The sequence below is a fragment of the Panthera pardus genome, unplaced genomic scaffold (genome assembly GCF_024362965.1).
Source record: "Panthera pardus isolate Hobbes unplaced genomic scaffold, ASM2436296v1 HiC_scaffold_1, whole genome shotgun sequence".
Lineage (NCBI taxonomy): Eukaryota > Metazoa > Chordata > Mammalia > Carnivora > Felidae > Panthera > Panthera pardus.
The window spans coordinates 85,827,054-85,851,387 of record NW_026526654.1 but is presented as its reverse complement, the minus strand read 5'-3'; the positions used below and the strand labels follow the sequence as shown (position 1 = coordinate 85,851,387).

Genomic DNA, 24,334 nt, shown 5'->3' with positions numbered 1-24,334 from the left:
CTGCCCCTGTCCTGCTCGTGCACATGCTCGTTCCCTCTCTCTTTCAAAAATAAATAAACATTAAAAAAAAAAAGGAGGAGGCATTGTTGAGGAACCTGAGTGGGGAAGTTTTAGTTTATTAGTTTGGAGAAGAGAGCACTCAGGGAACATCTGCGACCATGCTTTCAGAGGTGAGGGCTCTGGGCTGCCTTGGCAGGTGAACATACTGTCTCAGATGTCCAAGCAGGGCTGTGATGTGGGGTGACACATGTGGGTCTGTGTTCTGATACTGGGGCTAGAGAGGTGTAAGATGCCATCTAGCTTCACCCCCCACCCCCCTTTCATTGTACAGTTGAAACAGAGATTGTGTAACTGAGACACTTCCCCAGACTGGTGTGACAACTTAGGGACAGTTCAACCAGACATCTCCTGGTCGCTTTGGGTAGCATCTCCAGAACTGGGTACTGGTTGAGGTCAAACTGGTGATATATCCAAGTGGGATAGCCCCCAGGGGGGCCGAATAAAGAGGGAAACAATCTTCCCAGGTGTAAGGATGGAGAGGGAGGTCAGCATGGAGATAACAAATGAGCTGTGAAATAGTATTCGTAAAGAGCTTTCTAGTTTTTTTTTTAATTTTTTTTTCAACGTTTTTTATTTATTTTTGGGACAGAGAGAGACAGAGCATGAACAGGGGAGGGGCAGAGAGAGAGGGAGACACAGAATCGGAAACAGGCTCCAGGCTCCGAGCCATCAGCCCAGAGCCTGACGTGGGGCTCGAACCCACAGACCACGAGATCGTGACCTGGCTGAAGTCGGACGCTTAACCGACTGCGCCACCCAGGCGCCCCAAGAGCTTTCTAGTTTTAAGAGTTGTCCTGAAGTGGACGTTTGTTCTTTGGGTGAAATACTGAGCATCGATTGTCTGTTTGGACCATTGGACCCAAATCCATAAGAACCAAGCATCTATTTTCACAGGGGGCCAGAACAAGACCTCATTTGCTCCGCAGAAAGAAATAACTTCCTCTCGGAAGCAGTAAGATGTGAGAAAAATACTTAGACACTCTGGATTCCTTCTCTTGTGGGTCTTTCAGAATTTGAATGCTTGTCACCTACCCTACAATGCTGAAATGGATGGTCCCCCAGTGAATTTTGAAGAAAATTGAAGACCTCGGGTTAAGAAAAAAAAAAAAACAACAAACCACATGGATGGAGTCTGAATACTTAACTAGTTTAGGGTGCCATGCAGCTATGAGTTTGTCGTTGGCATTCGGTAAATACTGGCATGAAGATGAGCGGGTCTGTGCATCCTGGGCCCAACAGAACAGCTCAGGGCCAGACATGGCGTGTAGATGTTTTAAGAGATCTTCTCAGATAGGATATCGAGATCGTGAATTCATCATGCTCTAAGAGACTCCATAGAGCACCCAGGTATGTTATGTGCTGGAAAGCATGTTAGAAACATCCGATTGGGGATTTGCAGTCACTTTCCTGTACTTCATGCCAACGGAATATTTTTCAGTGGTGTTTTTTTGTGTCCCACCACCTCCCGCATAGTCAGGTTTTGGACTGAATATTGTCGGTATTCGATGTTGTGTATATGAAAGGTATGAGGATTCAGCATTCGTAGAATTTTTCGAAAGTTGGTATAGGATTTTGAAAGGGCACGACTGAATTGGTACCCTAGTTTAAAATTCTTCTTCATCTGCCATCTATTCCATAGGGTTTTTTCTTGTTTTTTTGGAGTTGTAGTTACAAGGGATTATTCACTAAGAGCAAATTTTATTTTCCTTTCCCTTTTAGAAAGAATATGTGCCATTCAGACTGTCACTTTGTAATGTGATGGGAAAGGCCACTTACGATCAATACTCCCCTTCTCATTCCTTCTAAAATCTTTGCTTGGGTCGGCCAGTGCGAGGCCATCTGAAGCTGCTAACTTTGGCCCGTGTTCTCAGGATCACACTATTGATGAGGATTGACAGTTACTAAGGGAACTTCTGTATCTTCCCCTATGTAGGGTACTATCCCCATGGCAGTCCCTTCACCAAGAATAGTTGTCTTAAATTTAAACTTAAAACTGTGTCTCAGTTTTAAGGTGATTGGATTGAGTGTGTCTGAGACTATCTGCTTTGGCCCCTAATCTCAGGCTTGCAGATAATAAGACTTATTTTCTTTAGGTTTGTTAGCAAGGTCTCTCTCTCTCCTTCCCTCCTTCTTTCTCTCTCTCTCTCTCTCTCTCTCTCTCTCTCTCTCTCTATCTTTTTTTTGTCACAGCTATTTTCTTATCAGTGGACATGGCTGGCTTGGATCTTTATCTCTATTTTAAGAGACCTACTGGCATACATGTTTTCCTCTTTCTTTCAGTTTCTTTTATCAAAGCCACAAACACCCCCTTGATTCATTTTTCTTTATAAGGCCGTTGTTTTCCCCCTTGGTTTTCCATCGCTTAACCTTAGAGTCTGGAGTTAGTTACAAAGTCTGAATTGTAAAACCCTTTTGCATCGTACAGCTGGTAACGCGGGTCAAAGACACTTTCACATGTGGAATCGTGCATTAACCTCAGAGACTTCTTAAAATACAACCCACTATGACTACTTATCCTTTTATTTTAGTTCGCTCTCAACGCTTCATTTTTCTTGGCTTTCAGTAAATCCAACCTAGAGATACTTTATAATATATGCTTTCCTGGCTCTTAGCTCCTTAGTTGTGCTGAACCTTGTTGATGATGAGAGCCTGTCCATTTATTTCCCTTTCAGAACTGTTGCCATTATGTAACATTATATATTATATAACAATAAGATATTGTTATTCATATCAGACATTCTCTTATCTTTCTTTTCTGTACAGGTCGTCCTTCTTGCCGTAGAATTATAAATTAGCCATACCTTTCTGTTTCTTTTTTTTTTTTTTTTTCCCAACGTTTAATTTTTTGGGGGAGAGAGAGAGAGAGAGACAGACAGACAGACAGACTGACTGACTGACTGACTGTGCGAGCCGGGGGAGGGGCAGAGAGAGGGAGACAGAATCCGAAGCAGGCTCCAGGCTCTGAGCTGTCGGCACAGAGCCCGACTCGGGGCTCGAACTCACAAGTTGTGAGATCATGACGTGAGCCGAAGTCAGATGCTCAACCGGCTGAGCCACCCAGGTGCCCCGTTTAGCCATACCTAAGACCTGTGACCTAGAAAGGAAAAAAGTCTTCACTTAAGAGTGTAGAAAGGTTAAGTGGCTTCTACAAGCTGGAGCTGGGATTCGAAACCAGCTTTCCACATTCCCTGCCTGTGCCTTTTTCTCTTTTATTATCCAGAGGAAACTAGATCTAACAAATACTTGATTACTTTTCAATATAAAGGGCCATTGCGTTCAGCTTTGCTTAAATTCTGATTTTGTGTTTATCGTGGATAATACCTAATTCTGCTGTCCAGAGTCTTTCCTGATTTCATTGCTGAATGTTGCCTGTGCTCCAGTTCAGTGCCCTTTTGAGGGGCTCTGACATCTTTTCACCCCTGATCTCATCGTACGGATGATTTAACAGATGTGATGTTTGTCATGCCCTGAACACAAACCACTGATATTTCCACACTTTTCGAATTTGATCGATATGTGGAACTGTCTGTGTTCAATCCCAACCTCAGTCCATGCTGACTCCCTGGGGCTATGTGCCACCTGCCCAACCTACCGTGGATCACACCAGGAGGCCATGACATGTCTCTGTCATTTGCTTATCTCAGAGAATGGCATGAAGACGGGTGCCAGCCACCACTTTTGTCCCAAGTACTTGGGAGCAGGAATGGTCGTGAGATGTGGGTCTGGCCAGTTAGACGTGCACGGAGGGCATCTGGGGACAGATAGATCACTTCGTGATAGAGGCACACGGCCTTTCTCCTCCTGGAACGCAGCCGGGCATCTGAAGGGGGAGCCACTGTTTTGTGACCATAGTGTGGCAGAATGTAAGGACACCCAGGATATGGACATTTGTGGAGCTGCTGTGTTAGTGCTGGACTGCCTGCCTCTGGGACTTGCGTTCTGGGAGGAAAATCCCCTCTCTCCCCCAGGCGGCTGCGGTGACTTTAGGTGAATTTCTGTTTACAGGGAGCAGAATTCGATTCCTAATTACGAATGTTTTTTGTTTTAACCAGAGCATCTGCTTCTTTTCTAAGAGCTCGCATGCATTCACGTTTGCCTTTCAAAAACTCGGTTTTTGGCAGTAGTCCTTACCATTCTCCTTGGCTTTCAGTAAAAAGGATTTTCTCGGTAATGGCGTCTAATGTGCTTTTCACTTGAAAATTTGCAAGATTGAGAAATTGGCCACCATATTGAATAGATACTGTGGATCGGTCTTAGATTGACTTTCTGTGTTATGACTGCAGTCATGTGACCACTTTGCCACTAGCCCTTAATAATGTCCATTCCTCAAACTAGACCTTCTTTATCAAAACATGACTGGGGCTACTAATTGGAATTACTAATCATGCCAAAAACTGTAGAAAAGTGCAGGTGTGTTTCCCTAAAATGATGACTTACACAGATCAAAACACCAGTCGCTCATCTGAGAATTTGTACCACAGCATAAGGCGTATATGTATATGGCTTGAAGAAAAATCATTAGAGGTCCTTGAGAGGGAACCACCTGTTCTGTAGTATTTCATCTAGTAATCATGTTCAAATCTGCAATAACCATTTTTTTAAAAACAGATAGGGAAACTTACGTTCTTTAGCGTTTCTATTTGTGGTGTGAATTTCCCAGGGAGAACAAGACAATTTTGGAAAAGAATATCAAGGTAGAAGTTAGTTACCTTACCAAATGTCAGGACATATACAAACCTACTGTCAATCAAAATGGTAGGGGAATTGATGAAGATACCGTGGCACTGAAAAACGTGCCAATGTGTTACAAAGTGGTATTTCTATCAGGTGGAATAGATAATTATGCTGGTATCATTTATGAAATAATATGCCTGTCTGTCAGGGTAAAGACAAAATTGAGCTCCTTCCCGTATCAGTAAGAGTAAATTCTGATTGCAAAAATTAAAGACTGATATTGATATCTATATAAAGAGGGGCACTTGGATGGCTCAGTTGGTTAAGCGTCTTACTCTTGACTTTGGCTCAGGTTATGATCTCACAGTTCACTGAGCCCCACGTTGGGTTGCATGCTGAGAATGTGGAGCCTACTTGGGATTCTCTGTCTCATTTTCTCTCTCTCTGTCTCTCTGTCTCCCCCTCTCAAAATAAATAAACTTAAAAAATATCTATATAAAGAGAATCTTGGAGACTACATTTCTATAATGGAAGGATGGAGAAAAATTTAACACCAAACCAAGGTGCTGTAAATTTTGGGGGGACATAAGCGTTGTCCAAAACCTTTTTGTAAGTCAGAGATTCCATTAAAAAATTCACTATACAAACGAGTGGTCTAGAAATGCATTTTATAGAGTTAATAATTAGCTACAACCAAGAATTATTACAGACAGACACTGGACAGATCACCAAACTAATAGGAAAATAGGCAAAGTGTATGAGGAAGTGATAATGGACCAAAGCCATGTGGCGTGCAAATGTATGAAAATATGCTCGACTTTGTTGTAATTGAGGAACTGCAAATTAATTTGGCAATATGTATTATTTGGCAGAAGACTGAGTACTGTAAAATGACAATACCTGTTATTGGCGGGGATATGAAGATAAAGAATACTCCTGTATATAGCTGGTAGAAATGGGAACTTCTACAGTTCTTTTGGGAAATAATTTGCCGTCTATTAAAATAAAAAATTTATGATCCTTTTGGAACAGAAAAAGGATATTAGCAGCTGAGGAAATCTAAAGTATGGGCTTTAGTTAATAATTTTAAAAGCTACATGATCCTTAGATTACCTTAAGTGGAATTAAGAATCTATCTCCTAGAAGTAAACTCACCGGCAATCGTGGATCTGCAAACATGGCTATTTAGCATGACCTGTTCTAGGGTGTACAAGTCTGGAAATAAAGTAAATTCTCACCATAGGATGAATAAGTCAATGGAAGGATATTATATCGTCGTTAAAAATGAATTAGAGCTGTGCCCTTGACTTGCAAGGATTTTTGCAGTGTTGAGAAGAGCAAAATTCAGAAAATGGCATATTGTCCCATTTTTGTGGAACATGGCAACTATATATGAACATGTGTCCATGTCTGTGTATGGCTTTATACACTTTAAAATTATGGAAGGGTATACAGGTTATTAAAATAGCCATATATAGATGGTTTATGTATATGTATTGGGTTATGTATGTATCCACAGAGGCAGATTGACTTGACCCTAATGGAGCTTAAGGTTCAGGATATTTGCTCATTCTCAGGCCCTGGGAGGGAGCCGCCCACACGTTTATTTACATGGCCACTGATTTTTGTATAAGAAGTAGATTGAACCCGGATTGGGTAAGACGAGGGTCTCTTTTCAGTTGGACTTCACCCCTTTATCACACTTCCTCTTCTGTTTGATGGCACTGGAGTGGCATTGTAGGGTTTAGAGATCTATTTACGTGGCGTGCAGTCACTTTGGCGACTAAATTATTAACTATGTCCCAGTATAGGAGTAAGGATCAGAAATGCTTCTGTTGCCAGCACCTTGCTTGGGGTTGTGGGAGGACAGTGTAGGGTTAGAAGTGTGTGGGTCATATTGGAGGGACGGTGTTCGGAAGGCATGGGGCCAGAAGCTAGTCTGTAGGAATTTCTTCTAGATTTTAAGTTTCATTCATAAAAGAAATTTGACAGAAGTTACTCTGAATTTGACAAACAATCAAACATTTCATGAGATCACTGCTGTTCATGAATTGTGAAGTGAAAGAAATATCAAAATTTCAGTGAACAGTAACTTCTTAACCATTATTACAGGAAAGAGTGAATTGTCTTTTATGAAAACTGTTACAGAATTGTCCAGTAAGAAGTGATCTCAGCAAATGAAATAAAAGAATACTAGGGAAGTAGTATTGTAGAATACTAGACAGTTAATAAAAATACTGTATTTTCTGAAAGTTGCAATGCAGTATATTTCAGGTTTTATGAATTATGTTGTGATTCTCCCCCATCATTCTAGATAAGTATTGTTGTTTTTTTTTATTTGTATTAAAGCGGGATTCCCCAAGTTGTATGTATATTGTATACAAATTATATCCAGACCCCACAAGTCTGGACCTAGCTGTGGGTATATAATGAGTACACTAAATGAAAGGATGAGAAAACATTTTAGGATTACCTAGGAATGAACCACAATACATTGTATTTTTATATTAAATCTCCATGAGTGAATATACAAGGACCAATTATTAAACTGAAAAAGCAGCTTTAAAGTTCTTCTCTAAACATTGTTTTTTCTGACAGTTTGCCTTAGAAAATTCCTGAGGATCTTGGTTTTCCTCTGGCTCTGACGTGTGGCTCCTGTTTTCATTGCAGAGAACATTGCTGGCCAGAAGGGGGCACTGTGCTGTCAGTCTAGGTATGCAGGGAGCTCTGCCTGCAAAGCCCGTAAAGGTGGTGAAGAGAATAAATATTGATAGGGCTTTCCAGAGCTCCGGGTGTGCTAGAGGAAAAGAAATTACTTTCTCTTCCTGCCTCCCACCCCCCACCCCACGCTTTCTCTCTCGCATGCATGCACACTGAGTGATGAAATGCATATATTACAGATTGTGCATTGGGTAGACATGAATAGGGAAAAGCTTGCTAGAGAAGATGACCCCTTGGGCTGTTGGCTCAGAAGCGGAGAAGGATGTGGTTTGATGAAAAGAAGAAAGAAAGATGTTCTAGGAATTTGGCAGGGGATTAAAAGAAGCGAGAGAACTTAAACTAATACTCTTTGCCATAAAGTGATTTCTGTTTAAGGGGGAGGAACTTTACTCTCATTTTTCCTGTGGGCTGAGTTACAGGATAAAGACTCCTGTGCTGAAAGCCAGACTGCTCTTCCCAAAGGAATGACTATATAAAAGTTTTATGCTCTGAGTGTTGCACTGATATTTGTTTCTTGTTAGATTCAAGTAGGGTAGATTAGAATTTCCTTCCTTCTGTCCATAGCCTAGGGCCGGGTTGTTGCTGGCGGAAGGAAGGGGCCGTAGGGAATAATATCAGATACGAGTGGTTCCTACAACATTTTATGGTGGGAAGCAGTGTAAGAATGAATTAGGTCTTTAACCTAATTTCATGTTCTGATAAACAGCTTCTTATGTATGCTATTTCTAAAATTAGCCAAAAATAAAAGAACTGATGGTCCCTTGACAATTAAGTCTGGATACTACTAACCTTTATTTAAAATATTAAGTTATTATTAAAGTAATACACATGAGTTGTTAAAAGTTGAAATAGGTGTGGAAGCTTACCATGAAAATCAGTAGTCTCCCTCCTCATCTCTCCCATTCTGGTTCTGTTCCACCAAAGGCAACCACTTTGAACTCCTTCTGCTTTTAATTCTTTTGTGGTTTCCACCATACTTCTTTTTTATGTTTATTAAAAATTTTTTTAACATTCAGTTTTGAGAGACAGAGCACAAGCAGGGATGGGGCAGAGAGAGAGGGAGACACAGAATCCAAAGCAGGCTCCAGGCTCTGAGATGTCAGCACAGGGCTCGACGCGGGGCTCGAACTCACAGACCGTGAGATCATGACCTGAGCCGAAGTCAGCCGCTTAACTAACTGAATCCCCCAGGTGCCTCTATATTTCTTTTCTTTTTTTATTTTTTTGAGAGAGATAGCATGTGAGTGGGAGAGGGGCAAAGGGAGAGAGCAAGAATCCCAAGCAGGTCCACGCTCAGCCTGGAGCCTGACGCAAGGCTCAATCTCATGACCCAAGGATCACAACCTGAGCTTTAAACCAAGAGCAGGACACCTCTGTTTCCGCCATAGTTCTAAATAGGTTTAGAAATAATCTTTCTGAATTCTCTTGTAGATAAATATTTAACTTCTGACTTTGGTGCCAAGTACTGACATAGTATATCATGTTTATTTTTTTCCTAGTGTAACTTGCCTTTTCTTCCTCATTTTTCTGCTACATTTTTTTTTTTTTACATATACTTGTTTTTCCCTTCAGATCACTATTATACAACCTCTCTATATATTGAAAAAAAGATCTCTCAGAATAGTGTCTCAGTTCTATTTGTTTTTCCCCCCAGAGACCTCTTTCTCAGGTAAACTGGCTGTTGTGTGGATGTATTGTAAAATGATCATCTTAGAACTTTCTTGATGTTTTGTTGAGTTGAATTCACTATTTTTTTTTGATAGTGTGTTAGTGTGTTGTTTTATTTATTGATTAATCCCTAATATTGTTAAGCCCATTTTGCAGTAAACAGTTTCCTAAGAAAGCTTACATGAAAGGTAAATTTGAGTGTCTGATAGTTTGGCTAGGTATAGAAATCTAAAGTGTTGCTCTAGCTGAATTTATGTTAAATTCAATGTGATATTTTTTCTCCTTTATAAATAAGTTATTTTTACAGTCTTGTGTTTTTAATAGAAGGATATTTGGTATTCTATAATTTCAGATTTTTGAATAGGTCTCTCGTTTTGGGTACTTAGTGAAGCCTTTCAATCCAAAACTTTATATCTTAGAATTCTGAGAAATTTTCTTGTATATTTTTTTAAAAAATGTTCTCTTTGTCTTACTTTTGTAGAGCTTATAATGGTTGGATATTGAGTCTCACATCAGTGCTCTTAGGTCTCTAATTTTCATCTTTTTTTCTATTTTTTGATATATATTCACTTTTATATTTCACTTCTATGATTGGATTATCTTAGGCTGTCATACTTGTAATTCCTAATAACTCTTTCATTCTGTTACATTTAAAAAGTAGCGTCTTACCCTGGTTTTAGATGAATGTACTCTCTTCCTACAACTCTGAGGATGTTAGCATTTTAAAAAGTACCCTTGGGGTGCCTGGGTGGCTCAGTCGGGTAAGCGTCTGACTCTATTTCAGCTCAGGTCATGATCTCATGGTTCATGAGTGCGAGCCCCGCGTGGGGTTCTGTGCTGACAGTGCAGAGCCTGCGTGGGATTCTCTTTCTCTCTTTGCTCCTCCCCTGCTTGCTTGCTTGCTTGCTTTCTCTCTCTCTCTCTCTCTCTCTCTCTCTCTCAAAAAATAAATAAACCAAAAAAAAAAAAAAAGTATTCTTCTTAAAGTTTGCCGCATTGTGTTTCCTCAGATCTTTTCTTTTTCTCTTTTCATCTTTGAATGTCTTTTTCATAATTGCCACTTTCTGCACATACTTGGTAATCTTCCAAAAAGCATAGACAACTGAGTGGTGCTTTATGAGCATGGGTCAGACAGCAAGCTCTGCTTTAGGAAGGACTTTGAAACATTGAGTATATGGAGGATTTTTTTTTCCTCTTCCTGTGAGGTTTCAGTGTTTGCCTAGGGCATGGTCTTTAGCTCTCCGGCCATGGGTATAGGGGTTTCATTTTATGTATATGCCATGGAGTGCCCAGATATTTGGTCAAATATTATTCTGCGTGTTTCTGTGAGGGTGATTTTGGATTATATTAACATTTGGATCATACAGTAAAGCAGATTGCCTTCCCCAGTGTGGGTGGGCTTCATCCAATCAGTTGAAGGTCTAAATCGAGCCATAAGGCTGAGTAGAGCGGGAGCCCCTCCTGCCTGACAGCCTTTGAACTGGGGCAGCGTCTTTTTTGCGTCTTTTTTTTTTTTTTTTTTCCTGCCTTCAGACTGGAATTCCACTACTGGATGTCCAGCTTGCTGACTGTGGGTCTTGGGACTTGTCAGAATCTATAATCGTGTGAACAATTTATAACCTCTCTCTCTCTCTCTCTCTCTCTTTCTCTTTCTCTTTCTCTCTCTCTCTCTCTCTCTCTCTCTCTCTCTCTCCATATACCTCCTGTTGGTTCTGTTTCTCTGGAGAATCCTGACTAATGCAGTGACCCTCTTGTTAGAACTGAATTATTACTCTCTCAAAAATGGACTGACTTATCTTCTCAGAAAATAGTTTTCAAAGTAGAACCTGTTCTTCTGTCTCAGCCCAGGGCCTTCCCCCAAGCAGTGTTGCCCTCTGGAGGTGTTCCCTTGCTGCGGCTCCTAGAGGCTCGTGCCCAGCTTTCTCGCCAAAAGCAGACAGGAGTCTATTTTAGGAAGAAAAAAAAAATCTCCTCTGCTGATGATTCCATTTCTCATTTTGAAAAACATGGTTGTATATTTTTACATTCCTTTCTAATTTATGGTGCCTGGGTGGATGAGGACGATAAATGTGTGTCCATTTAACAATTGTGAGTCAGAAACCAGGTCCTTAACATTTTTTTTTTTAATGTTTATTTTTGAGAGACATAGAGCACGAGTTGGGAAGGGGCAGAGAGAGAAGGAGACACAGAATCTGAAGCAGGCTCCAGGCTCCGAGCTGTCAGCACAGAGCCCGACGCGGGGCTCGAACCCGCCAACCGTGAGATCATGACCTGAGCTGAAGTCGGATGCTCAACCGACTGAGCCACCCAGGTGCCCCGAAACCAGGTCCTTTTTGGATTGAGCCTTTATGTGTGGGGCTTTAATAAAATGCTCTGTTCCTCATGTCTCTGTGAAGTTTCAGGTAGGCAACTACACGGGTGTGTGCACTTTATGCAAAGCTGAGCTGTATACATGGTTCCTCATGCATACCAGAAAGTGCAGAAAACCTAGCAGAAAAGCTTGAGTTAAACTTACACGTTTGAATAAAGCTTTGCAGTTACGGGTGAGTCACAAAAATGATATCGCTCGCCTTGGGTTTTGATATCCGTAAACTTCTTGGACTCTTCGTAGCACACAGGACTGACCGATTTTGCTTTATTATCCAGACCTTGGTGAACTTTTTGTGCATTCCACACTAGTGAGCCCTGCGTACTCCTCACCACACCTCCTGCTGATTTTCCTGTTTATCCGTGGCTAGGATCCCATGTAGACCTGGCTCGTCTTTGGAGTTCCTAGGCTCTGCCTGCTTGGGAAGTGACCTTTTTTGACTAGTTTTAACCTCCTCCTGGAACGAGCGATACCCCTGCTTCCATGGAGCCTGTGCAGGCTTCAGGTGCTTCTACTGTGATGACTCTGTTTCAGGGTCCTGTCACACCTTGTTTGACTTGTAGTATGTCAGCCCCCAGAGCAGCCTTAAATATCCCTTTCGATTGGGTTTATTTCCCTGGGTTTGGAAAGACCATCGTGAATTCTGAGTGCAGGGCCAAAAGTATGATTACATGCAACAGACTTCGACCTGTTTTGCTGGTCCTGGGGTGGCAGTAGGATTGGGCTTCGTTTGTGACTCCTGTACCTGTTGGTGTCGAGGTCAGGTATTTTCATGATATTTGGTGTTTCTTTTTATTCGAGATAGAATCTCCTTGAAGGTGGTCCTTTTCGCTTTGCTTTGAAATGAGAGTCTCCCAGCTCCCCTTCCTTTGGCTTGATCTCCAAGTTCACAGGTTTTCAGGTAAAGCAATTGAACCAAACCTACTTCTCAGTGATGCTACATCTGAAGATAGTAGCTGTAAGCAACCAGTGTCTTGCATTTGGAACTGTGTATCTCAGAGTTGTCCATGGGCGAAGATTTGCCTGGCAGCGTGCTTTGTGCTCAAAATGTTGTTGTGTCTCCGTTCTCTTCTCCCCTGGCCACATTTTCATCGAAGTATGGAAATAAGCGCTTTGTGCCCAGAGGCATTTATTGAACGATGCATTATGTGTTACAGAAAAGAACATGCAAAAAAGGTCTATGTCAGCCGTCATAAAGTGCTATGAAGAAGTGTGTTACTAATGCCGCTGGCCCAGATCCAATTACTACATTCTGGGAACAGGCTATGAGATAAGGCAGTATCTAGCACCTTTTCCCCAGCTCTGGAAGAAGAAACAGGAAAAGTGTTGAAAATAGAGATTTTCAAAAGTGTTGAAAATAGCGTTTTCATATGAGCTTTGCAACTGGTGGAATTGTAATAGTTCAGGAAAATGATGTGAACGTTTTTAGTGAAGTGGTCCTAGCCCTGTTTATCGGCAGGGATTTCTATATTGGAGAGGATTTCCTGAACATAATTTGGGGGGGAGGGGTGTTGGTTGGCAAAGCATCAGGAGCTAGATGGGGAGGGCCATAGGCTTTGCTGTCCATTGGTCCATCCTCTTGGCTGTGTGTATACCTAAGGGGGATTTACTGCTCCCATTTCAAAGCCGAGTGTTAAGCTAGTTTAATTTCTGGGTTTCTGGAGGCTCGTTTTAGGGGCAAGTTACACTTGGATTAGTTACTGCATTTTAGATTTGCCTTTAGAGACCAGTTGTCAATTTCGGTGTTTCTCACAGCCAGAAAATCCTAACTCAAGCGTCATGTCTGGTTTTTTTTTTTTTTTTTTTTTTTTTAAACGTTTATTTATTTTTGAGACAGAGAGAGACAGAGCATGAACGGGGGAGGGTCAGACAGAGAGAGAGACACAGAATCTGAAACAGGCTCCGGGCTCTGAGCTGTCAGCATGGAGCCCGACGCGGAGCTTGAACTCACGGACCGAGAGCTCATGACCTGAGCTGAAGTCGGCCGCTTAACGGACTGAGCCACCCAGGTGCCCCATGTCTGGGTTTTTTGTGCTGAGTTCTGGCGATGAGACTTCTGGAATGCTTTGTGATGTGTGGCCAGCGTAGCCCCAGACCCACGTGTTTGCCAGGCCCTGTTTCCTGTAGGGGTCGTTTCCCATACTCTCCAGGTGCTAAGAGTGCCCAAGGGGAGCATGCCCCCCCCCCCCAGACACGTGACCCCTGCTGAGCCAGGTTTCCCCAGGGGAGGGGGTTTGCAGGTTGCTGCAGTTGTCAGCTCTTGTCTTCTTGGAATCCAGAGACCTCGGGTTCTCGAGATGAAAAGGCCGGTGTCTGACTCAAGAGGTCTCTCCGTACTTCTGCGCGTGGTTCCGCCCCCGTTGGCCCTTCCCTGCCTCTCCCACGGGAGCGCTCACACTCCCCGCTTTGCCCTTGCTGTTCCCTGCTTCTGTGGCGCTCTTCCCTGCTGTGCCCATGTGGATGTTTCTGCTGCTTCACCTCCCTCAGGGCTTAGCACAGCCTTCACCTTCTTGGTGAAACATGCGCTGACCTTGCCGTTGAGGATCAAGCCCCTTTCCCCAGGCCCCGCTCGCGTGCCTCTGTGTCCCTCTTCCCCGACTGATTTTCCTCCACGGTGTTTACCACATCTATTCTGTCCTGTTTTGTTTTCAAGCTCATTTTTCCTCTAGAATGTAATTCCCACGAGGGTATGCAGTTTTGACCGGTCGGTTCCCTGTCGTGCCTGGCACAGTGCTAGTACCCGGATGGGGCTCAGTGAATATCCGTCGAAGGAAGGTCAGATGGATGTTTGACGAGCCCCTGGTCATTCCTCACGTCGCCCAATTTTGGAAGACGCTGCTCTAACGTGTTTAGAGGGCATCCGAGTGAACCACAGGAAATGCCTGTTTTCTCCTGGTCACTTCTCCCCATTCCCCAGGCTCTACGATGTGCTAACTACCTAGGGCTGCCTGGAGCCAGTGCCCGTCCTTGCCGTGAACAGCCATGTCCGCAGGTGTGCTGACGTGTGGTTTGGGTGGGCATCTTTTGGGGCCGACTCGTTCACCTGGGTGAACAGACTCTTCTGTTGGGAACCTCCTGAATTGGCCCGTTTCACCCTGTGTATGGTTCTTAACCCTGGTACGGGGACCGGATGGTAGAGGTCTCTCCTCCTTGTTAGGTCTTGTAGTGTTCACCTGGACTGACTTCAAAAACGAGATTTGAGCAAAGCTACCTGTTCAAGGGTGGTTGCCGGTCAGGGTATGGTCCTTGGACCGGCACCGTTGACCTCACTGGGAACTTGTTGGCAATGCAGAATCACAGGCCCACTCTAGACCTACCGAGTCAGAACGTGCACGTATTGGGTAGTTTTACGTGCAACTTGACCCGGCCGTGGTGCCCAGGTGTTTGGTCAAACATTATTGTAGATGTTTCTGTGAAGGTGTTTTTGAATGAGATTAGCATTTAAATTGGCAGACTGTGAATACAGATGATCCTCTACTTTGGGTGGCCTCATGCGGTTAGTGGAAAGCCTGAACAGAACGAAGTCTGCCTTTCCTGGACGAGAAGGAATTCCGCCATCAGACAGCCATCAGACGTGAAAGAGCACGTTCGATCTTCCCCTGGGTCTCCGGTCGGCTGGTCCACCCTGCAGGCTTTGGACTTGTCAAGCCTCCACAATTGGGCGAGCCAGTTCCTTAACAGCTCTCTTTCCCTGTCTCTGTGTATACGCTTCTGTTGCTTCTGTGTCTCTGGAGAACCCCAACGAATCCATTTTCACAAGATCCCCCCAGCAATTTATATGCATCTTTAAGTTGGGGAGGCACTACCCTAAACTCTTCTGGTGGAAGGATTTTGAGGTGCTTGCCTTTAGCGGGTTGTAGTTGTGTGTCTCTAAATCTGTACCAGGACACCTCAGGGTTGTCTGTCAAGACCATCGTTTTCAGGCTACGCAGTAGCCATCTCTTAGACCCATGTCGGTTTCTCTGAATTACTGATGACACTCATTCTGTTTCAGTATGAAAATATCTTAGACTCACTTTTCTAGTCTGACTAGAATAAAAGTTAGTATGTTTTCCTCCCGCATCTTACCTTTGGTTTTCTCACATAAATGGGATCTCTGTCTACTCCAAACCTTGACGGCATTTCAGAGACAGGCGGGTCCTCTTACGCACACTTAGTATCTTACCGAATTGGGAAACGTTCACGCGTAGACAGGGGCGCGTACCGTCAGTGTGGGTGTGTCTTTTCCATACAGATGGAATCTGGGGTTTATAGTCACACTACTTTATAAGATGCTTTTTAGTCTTCAAGTGTATGAATTTTCCTGTTTTCTTTATGATAAATGTTGTTTGCTTTGTTTCAGTGGTCAGTACACCATGAAATGCGTGATGTTCCGTTTGAATTTGTCCTCTAAACTGTAGTTGGGAGAACTTTATACCGTAACTTTATACGACATGTACTGTCGTGTACATGAACTCGATATATTTTCCCTACTCTTTAATGAGCTTGATTGCAGCTAGTTCTGTCTGGCAAAATTTTACAGTGACGTCTTATACCCCAACGGGCTACATATAAATGAATGGGGGCTCCATGCAAACGTATTTTCTAGCTAGTTCAGTGATATCCCTTCAAGTGTCAGAATCTTTAAGTTTGAACGGTCTTAGAAGTGGTTTTCATGTAATTGTCTATATTTAATACTGTAAGCAGACGAAGGCTAAAAATAATTCTCTGAGGATGACTCCAGTGTGTATTGTGAAACACAAGGCTGATGCACCATGGGGATGATCTTTTCTGAGACAGTAGCAGTAAATGGTACATGGGACAGTTTCCTGTTTCCTCAAGTGACCTTAAGATGCTATATTTTTTGAGTTGCCCGGTTTTATTATTTTGTTGTTGGGACTTATAGCAGTATATATGCCCCTAGTGTTCTGTCTCCTGAGGCATTTGCTCTATTTTGGTGTTTCTGATTTGTTGTGTATTTGTGTGTTGTGTTGTTCTGCTGGATAATCTTGCTATCCTATATTTCAGTTAAGAGTTGGCTCAGATAGAACTACCCCACGATCCAGCAGTTGAACTGTTAGGTATTACTCAAAGGATACAAAAATACAGATTCAAAGGGGTATATGCACCCCGATGTTCATAGCAGCATTATCAACAATAGCCGAACTATGGAGAGAGCCTAAATGTCCGTCGACTGATGAATAGATAAAGCAGATGGGGTATACATGTATACACACACACACACACACACACACACACCCCATGGAATATAACTCAGCCATCAAAAAGAATGAAATCTTGCTATTTGTGATGACGTGGATAGAGCTAGAATGTATTAATGCGAAGTGAAATAAGTCAGAGAAAGACAAATATGATTTTGCTCCTAGGTGGAATTTAAGAAACAGATGAACATATGAGAAGGGGGGGGATAAAGAGAAGAAAGGGAAACGAACCACAAAAGATTCTTCATGATGGAGAACAGACAGGGTTGATGGAGGGAGGTGGGTAGGAGATGGGCTAGATTGGTGATGGGTATTATGGAGGGCACTTGTGATGAGCACTGGGTGTTATATAAGTGATGAATCACTGAGTTTTCTACTTCTGAAACCAGTATTGCGCTGTATATCCCCTAACTTAAAGTTTAAAGAAATACTTAGACAATAAAAAAGAAGAGTTGGCTCAGAATTAGGTCTTCAGAAGGCAAACTAGGAGCCAAGCGGGTACTTCTTATTGGTAAGCCTTTGAGCAGCCAAAGGAAATCTGGTTCATTTGGCCCCTTCAGCTTCTCACTTTATGCCTTTGGATTATTTCATTGTTCATTGATTATCTGCTATGTAGTGGGAACATAGGAAGTTGAAGTAAGCATCTTAATGTTCCCAGAATCTATTTTGGGGATGGATAAATATACAAAGCAAAGCAGAGACCATATAATGTAGGGACAAACACCATCCTGTGGGCTTGGAGGAAAAAGAGTCTGTGATTTGACCAAATTTAATGGCATATATAAGTTTGAGGGGGTAAGATGGGAAGGGCAGTTTAGTTATGGAGAGACCATTTGGGTGAGAGAGGATGTCCCAGGTGGAAACAAAAATGGGAACATCTACAGATTCAACACAATATTTATCGAGATCTAGTGGCATTCTTTACAGAAGTGGAAAAAACACTGCTAAAACGATATGGGACCACAAAAGACCCTAAATAGCCAAAGAAATTCTGAGAAGGAAGAATACAGTGAAAGGCATTACACTTCCTAAGTTAATGCTATACTCTAGAGCCATAGTCATCACGACAGTATGGGCTTGGCATAAAAACAGACAAATAGATCAACAGAACTGAATCAAGAGCCCGGAAATAAACCCAAGTATATATGGTCCATTGATACTTGGAGAGGGAGCCAAGAATTCTCAAGGGAGAAGAGACCATCTTTTCAATAAGGTGCTGGGATAATTGGATACTCACATGTAAAAGAATGAAACTAGACCCCCATCTTACACCACTTACAAAAATTAACTTGAAGTAAAGACTTAAGTGTAAGACCGCAAGCCATGAAACTCTTGCAGGAGAACATAGAAACAAGCTCGTTGACTTGGGTTTTGGTGATGATTTTTTGGATGTGACGCCTGAAACCCAAGCAACAAAATAAAAACCAAGTGGGACTACCTCCAAGTCAAAAGCTTCTGCCCAGCCAAAGAAACCATCAATAAAGTGAAAAGAGAATCTGTGGAATGGGGAAAATGCATTCGCAAACCAAATATCTGGTAAGGGGCTAGTATATAATATACATAAGAGACTCCTACAACTCGATGGAAACAAATGTCAGTTAATAAATGGGCAAAGGACCTGAGTAGACACTTATCCAAAGAAGATGGACGAAAAGCCAATAGGCACATGAAAAGATGCTCAGCATCTCTAGTCATTAGAGAAATACAAATTAAAACCATAAGGACCTATCCCATCACACGTATTTGGATAGCCAGCATCAAAAAAAGATAACAAATGCTGGCATGGATGTGGAGATATAAACTGGTGCAGCCACTGGGGGGAACAGTATGGAGTTTCCTCACAAAATTAAATAGAACTACCCTGTGACCCATCAGTTCAACTTTGGGGAATATATCCAAAGGAAATGAAAACACTAAACCTGAAAAGATATCTCCACCTCTATGCTCATAGCAGCACTGTTTACACTAGTCAAGACATGGAAACAGCCTAAGTGTCTGTTGATGGGTGAATGGATGAAGAAGTTGTGGTATATGCATTAAAGTGGAATATTACTCAGCCACAGAAAACGAGGGAGCCCTACCGTTTGAGATGTGGATAGACCCTGAAGGCACTTGAAGTGAAGTAAATCAGAAAATGAGGACAGACTGCATGATCTCACACGTAGAATCTAAAGAATCCAAACCCAAACTCCTAGAAAAAGATGAAACCTGTAATCACCAGAAGTGGAGGGTGGGAGGAAGGAAATTGGATAAGGTGGCCAAAAGTTACAGACCTCCAGTTAGGAGATAAACAAGTACAAGGAATGTAACGTACAACATGACGACGATAGCTACCACTGCTGTATGATAGATATGAAAGTTAAAGTTCGCTTGTGCCCATATGAGAAGATGGGTGTTGGCTGAACCTGTTGTGTTCACCGCTTCACGATAGATGTAAATCAGAGCATCATGCTGTGCACCTTAAGTGATACAGTGATGTATATCAATTATTTCTTAGTAAAACTGGAAAACGATTCCAAGCAAGCGTGAGTAAAGGATGTGATAGGAGTGGAGTTTTTTCAGGTGTGGTTGACCAAAAATAAAGCCCCCACCTGTGGTGGGTATCCAGAGGGATACCTTCCTGGTACCCAGGGCATACTTTATGGAATTAACTTGCTGCATTGAATCGATGGCTTTCTATTAAGAACTATCATGCATCACAAATCATGGAGTAATAATTCTACCCCGCTTGTGTGAATTACCCAAGGTATTTCTATCTGTCTCAGTGTTCGTATCTTCTGTATTTGGAATGTGTACCTCTTTCTGTTTTGCGATCCTTGAGACATGTCTTCCTTTAACTAATATTCTTGATGTGCTTACTATAGCTCCCAGAAGGTGGACAAATTTCCCTGCTCACACTGTGTGAATAGTAAATGTGTCTAACTTTGAAAACAAAGATCCCATTGGAAGATCTTCTTGTCAGGTGTGTCCTTTTACAAAATTTTGTAAAGGGCCAGCATGGCAATTTTCTTGTCCTGAAGTTTGAAATACTTTATTTTTAAAACCACTTGTAAAATTCTTGAAACTTCATCTTCTTGCTTTTTAGAACTTAGGTTTGTAACCGACGCTATCATTTTTCTTTGTCCTTTCAGTACGGCCAAGTACAGCGTGTTGACGTTTCTACCTCGATTCTTGTATGAGCAGATTAGAAGAGCTGCTAACGCCTTCTTCCTCTTCATTGCCTTATTACAGGTAATGTTTTTAAAAAAGTTATTTAAAATTCATAATGCTAACTACATGCAAAAAGAGACTTTGCTCAAAGGTCACGTAACTGAAAAAGTGTCATGATGCTTGGATGTAATTTGTCCCCTTATCCAGTCATTTTTCCATGAAGAAACATGATCTTTGCATAAAGGGAGACTTATCTAGATATTGCTGGGAGGACAGTGGCAGTTACTAAAAAGACGCCTTGAAAAATGGCCCTAGGGTGATACTTTTAACCCCCTTTCTGTTCTAAACACATAGCAATGTTGGATAAAATTCTTAAAATACGTAAAACATGTACTTAGTTTTTAAAATGTAATCATTTTGGTTTAACAAGTGGAACAGAACTTCAAAGAGTGGTGAGTGTCCTATTTTCTTTTACATAGAGAGGATTTTCATTTAAAAATTTTAATTTTGTCAGCTTCCCTCTTTTGGTCTCTTGTCTTACAGCAAATTCCAGATGTATCTCCAACAGGAAGATATACCACCCTGGTGCCATTGATCATTATTTTAACAATCGCAGGCATCAAAGAGATTGTAGAAGATTTTGTAAGTTTTTGCTTTCATACAATAAAAATGTTGTATAAGTTATATAGCTTATAACTTATCTGTTGCTTTGGGTTTTTTGTTGAAGACCGGAAACTGGTCGATAGCTTAACTAGCCTGTCAAGGCCCACGATGGTGTTTTTGGGGAGGGAGCGTGGACACACAGTGTCTTAAATCCAATGGCACAGAAGTAGTTCAAACTCTATTTTCTAATGTTAGCTCTGAGGCCCCTCTTTGATTTTCATCACTAATGTTCCTTGTGTCCTGCTTTAGAGCTTGTTAATTTGGGCCCTGAAAGGATTATATTGCTGCCTACTATTGCAGCATTGGGCTGGCTGTGGCTGAGGTAATTTTATGAGTCTTTTCCTCATATTAATCTCCGTGTATTTCCAAGTTCATTGGCTACAGCCGTATTCATGCTTTCTCCCCTTTTCTCTCTCCACCTGTGGTCTTGTCTGCATAGTCTTTCTCTTCGTCTCCACTCCTCACTCCCTCAACCCATTTCTCTCTCTCACTCTCTCTCCCTTCCTCCCACCCCCACCCCCACCCCCAGCGGTGTCTGTGGCTCTCTCCTTCTCACACACACATACACTCACACACACATGTACATTTTTCTGGGAATAGGGAAACAAATAAATGGAATACAAATCAAAGGAAACGTACTTTGTGCCTGAAGTACCCTACCAATAAAATGAATTCGGTTGTTGTTGGGTTTATCATCCTGAGTAATTTTTTAGTCGAGCCTAAAACAAACAAGGAGTGAGAAGTTTCATACTTCAGAGTGCTCGCTCCTTGTTGGAGCCAAAAGGTCATGGTTTACACCTGCATCCACATTTGCTACATTTATCTACTGAATTCAAGCGACGCTGGGTCACAAACCACCGAGCTGAATTTTATAGCATTAATGTTGCTGCCAGTCGGTTTCCTCGTGTCCTGTTTCTTTCCTGATCTATTGTTTGTTGTTTCAATTATTCATTTGGAACTTGTGAATCTAAGAACGTTCTTTTCTTTCTTGTAACAGAAGCGGCATAAGGCAGACAATGCAGTTAACAAAAAGAAAACGATAGGTAAGACACCAGGCTGAGTCACTTTTTCCACTGGAAAACCTAAGACCTGCATTTAAGGCATTTTAAATTAGTAGCTAATGGTACCGAGATAAGTCGAGGGAAGTGATCTATAAAACATTTTCAAGAGCAAAATTACAAACCAGTCCAACAAAAGTGAGTCCTGGCTCTTGAGATTTGAACAGAATTGGTGTATTTTCAAAAAGGTGGTAATTTTCAGGAGCTAGACATATTTTATGTCCAAGAATTCACATCCTTGATTTGTAATTGCGCCCTACCTCTCTCTTTTACTCTATTGATTTCTAGAACATTAGATCTGTGGGGTTGTCTGTGTGTGTGTATGTGTGTTTTTAAATCTCGTAACAACAGGGTGATATTTTTCTCCTGGGATAAACAGGACTAGATTTAACTTATATGCATATATCTATATTTATGTGTACACATTCTTCTACATATGGGACACAGATTTGGGCTCCATTTTGGGGAGTGCTGTGGTATATATACCTTTATGTCTAACGATATGATCATGTTGGAAGTAACAAGTGGAATTGTAAAAGGAGCGTTTTAGATTTTGGAAAGCTGGTTTTATTTTGATTATATCAACCGATGTTGATTGAAACATTTTTTTTTTCTTTTTCAGTGTTAAGGAATGGTATGTGGCATACCGTTATGTGGAAAGAGGTAAAAACGAATTTTAAAGATACGCCGGAAAGTACTGGCTTGGGGACTTAGAATCAATTGATAGTATTGATTGCAGTAGATAAAGTTCAGGTTAAGACATCAGTCCTTTCCCATGGAAGTTTTACATTGTGGAGCTTCCCACGAGGTTTACTTAGAACTGCTCCTTGTTGGCTCTGTTCCCCGCCGTCTTCTGGAAAGTACCCACGGTGTCAGTTCAGTTGTGAAATTCATTGCTCCCGATGGATATTTCTAGAATATCAAAGCAGTCTCTAGCTTCTGACTCCAATCCAAGAGACCTTCTCCCTGGTCTCTGTTCTCCTAACCTAAAACCAGTTTTTTAAAGATTTTCTAACTTCGGAGAGTCTCGCTTCTAACATCTTTGGTGGGAAGAGTTTTAGGTTTAAGATTGACTGTAGAACATAAATAGATGGAGTGGGGGTTGGAGACCAGTGTTGTTTCAGTCCTGAGGTTGGGTGGCACGACCCAAGTCTTAACTTGACGATACTGACAAGGTTTGCCTCCGTGTCCCTAGAAACCTGAGGTTGGGAGGGTTTGGGGCTGGTGAGCGTTTCTTGGCAGTTCATGGTGATGAATAGAAAACCTAGAAGAAATACGCTGTGCCATCTGGGTATCTTGCACCTGATAAAATTAGCTTTTGAAGTGAGCCTCTGTTTTACCTGGACCATCTTAGTGGTCATAAGATACTTTTGGGGGTGACTCTCATGACTTCAGAATTTGAAGCTGATTAACATGATTTCAAAAGGAAACTGCGTTTTAGAGGGCTAACTTAACGATAGTTTCTGCTGTTACACATTTAATAAGCAGTGTTTAAAAATGCCTCTAGGGGCGCCTGGTGGGCTCAGTGGGTTAAGCAGCAGACTTGGCTCAGGTCATGACCTCACGGTTTGTGGGTTCAAGCCCCACGTCGGGCTCTGTGCTGACGGCTCGGAGCCTGGAGCCTGCTTTGGATTCTGTGTCTCCCTCTCTCTCTCTCTCTCTCTCTCTGCCCCTCCCCAACTCGTGCTCTCTCTCTCTCTCTCTCTCAAAACTGAAAAAACATTAAAAAAAACCCTTTTTTTTAAAAATGCCTCTAGAATTTTTTACTTTGCAAAATGTCTGTGATATAGTGCCTGTAGCCCTCAGTTTAGTTTTTTTTTTTTTATTTTGTTCCAAGAGACCTATTAAGTCCCTTTATAGTGTTTTGTGATAACACTTTAACCTTGGTAGCAACCTAGAAATCCTGTATTGCAAATACTAATCGACCTCCCTCTTACTTGGAAGTCTGTGATTCTTGGTCAAGTGGTTTGAAATTCTTGACTTCACAGGTTAGAAATGCTCCCAGTGCTGTTGAGGGGTGGGATTTCCACTGCACTTAGGAATGGCCTCTGTTTCTCTAAGATTCCTATTGCCCGCCCCCGCCTCTTCCCCCGCCCCAGATAGCCATGAACTGGATTTGGGATGTTTACACTACTCGAAACAGTAGAAAGTGGAGTGATGATCTCTGAATTCCGGGTCCAGGAGGGGATGGCCCCACTGACCCCTAAAGCTTGCTACTGTTTCCCACACACACATTTGAAGTTAGAAAAAAATCCCAAACCGAATAACTCTTCTATGCTTTGCCACATACATTTTTAAATTTCATTTAAAACACTTGTGCTTGTTTAAATGGAGCTCTTAGCACGTACTAGAGACTGTGTTAGGCGCTGGGGACGCAAATAACAGTACGGCATGGCCCCTGCCCTTGAGAAACTGCCTACAGTGGTTCTCAGCCCCACTTGGTGTGGGGCATCCCAGCTGCCCTAACGCTGACTGCTGCCCGGGCTGCAGTCTTAAGAAAATGTCTGATTCTGAATTTCCACAGGGCCCTCGAATTTGCATTTGTAACAAGTTCCCAGGTGAGGCCGCTGCGGCGGGTCCAGACTCCTGCCCCAGCACCCCCACGGGTAGTGGGAGCGGCAGGCAGCTGAATAGAATGCAGTGCACGTACTGAGCTCCATGTAGGGGCGGGCTTGGGGAACACACGGGAGGGACTACTAGTCCAGCAGTTCAGAGGAGCGGAAGCTTCTCTCACGGGATGCGCTGGTGTTCTTGCGAAGGATGAACGGGAG

At 42.3% G+C, this 24,334-nt stretch overlaps 1 protein-coding gene across 12 annotated transcripts in view; it reads left to right on the top strand.

The window, feature by feature from the left end:
- LOC109266145 (phospholipid-transporting ATPase IB) overlaps nucleotides 1–24,334 on the top strand; it is a 635,626-nt gene that overhangs the window by 130,987 nt on the left and 480,305 nt on the right. For all 12 annotated transcript variants that reach the window (XM_053900789.1, XM_053900782.1, XM_053900822.1 and 9 more), the window contains 4 exons: nucleotides 19,824–19,923; nucleotides 20,386–20,484; nucleotides 21,503–21,548; nucleotides 22,186–22,226. In XM_053900789.1, the coding sequence (XP_053756764.1) occupies nucleotides 19,824–19,923; nucleotides 20,386–20,484; nucleotides 21,503–21,548; nucleotides 22,186–22,226 (286 nt within the window). The remainder of the gene's footprint in view (nucleotides 1–19,823; nucleotides 19,924–20,385; nucleotides 20,485–21,502; nucleotides 21,549–22,185; nucleotides 22,227–24,334) is intronic.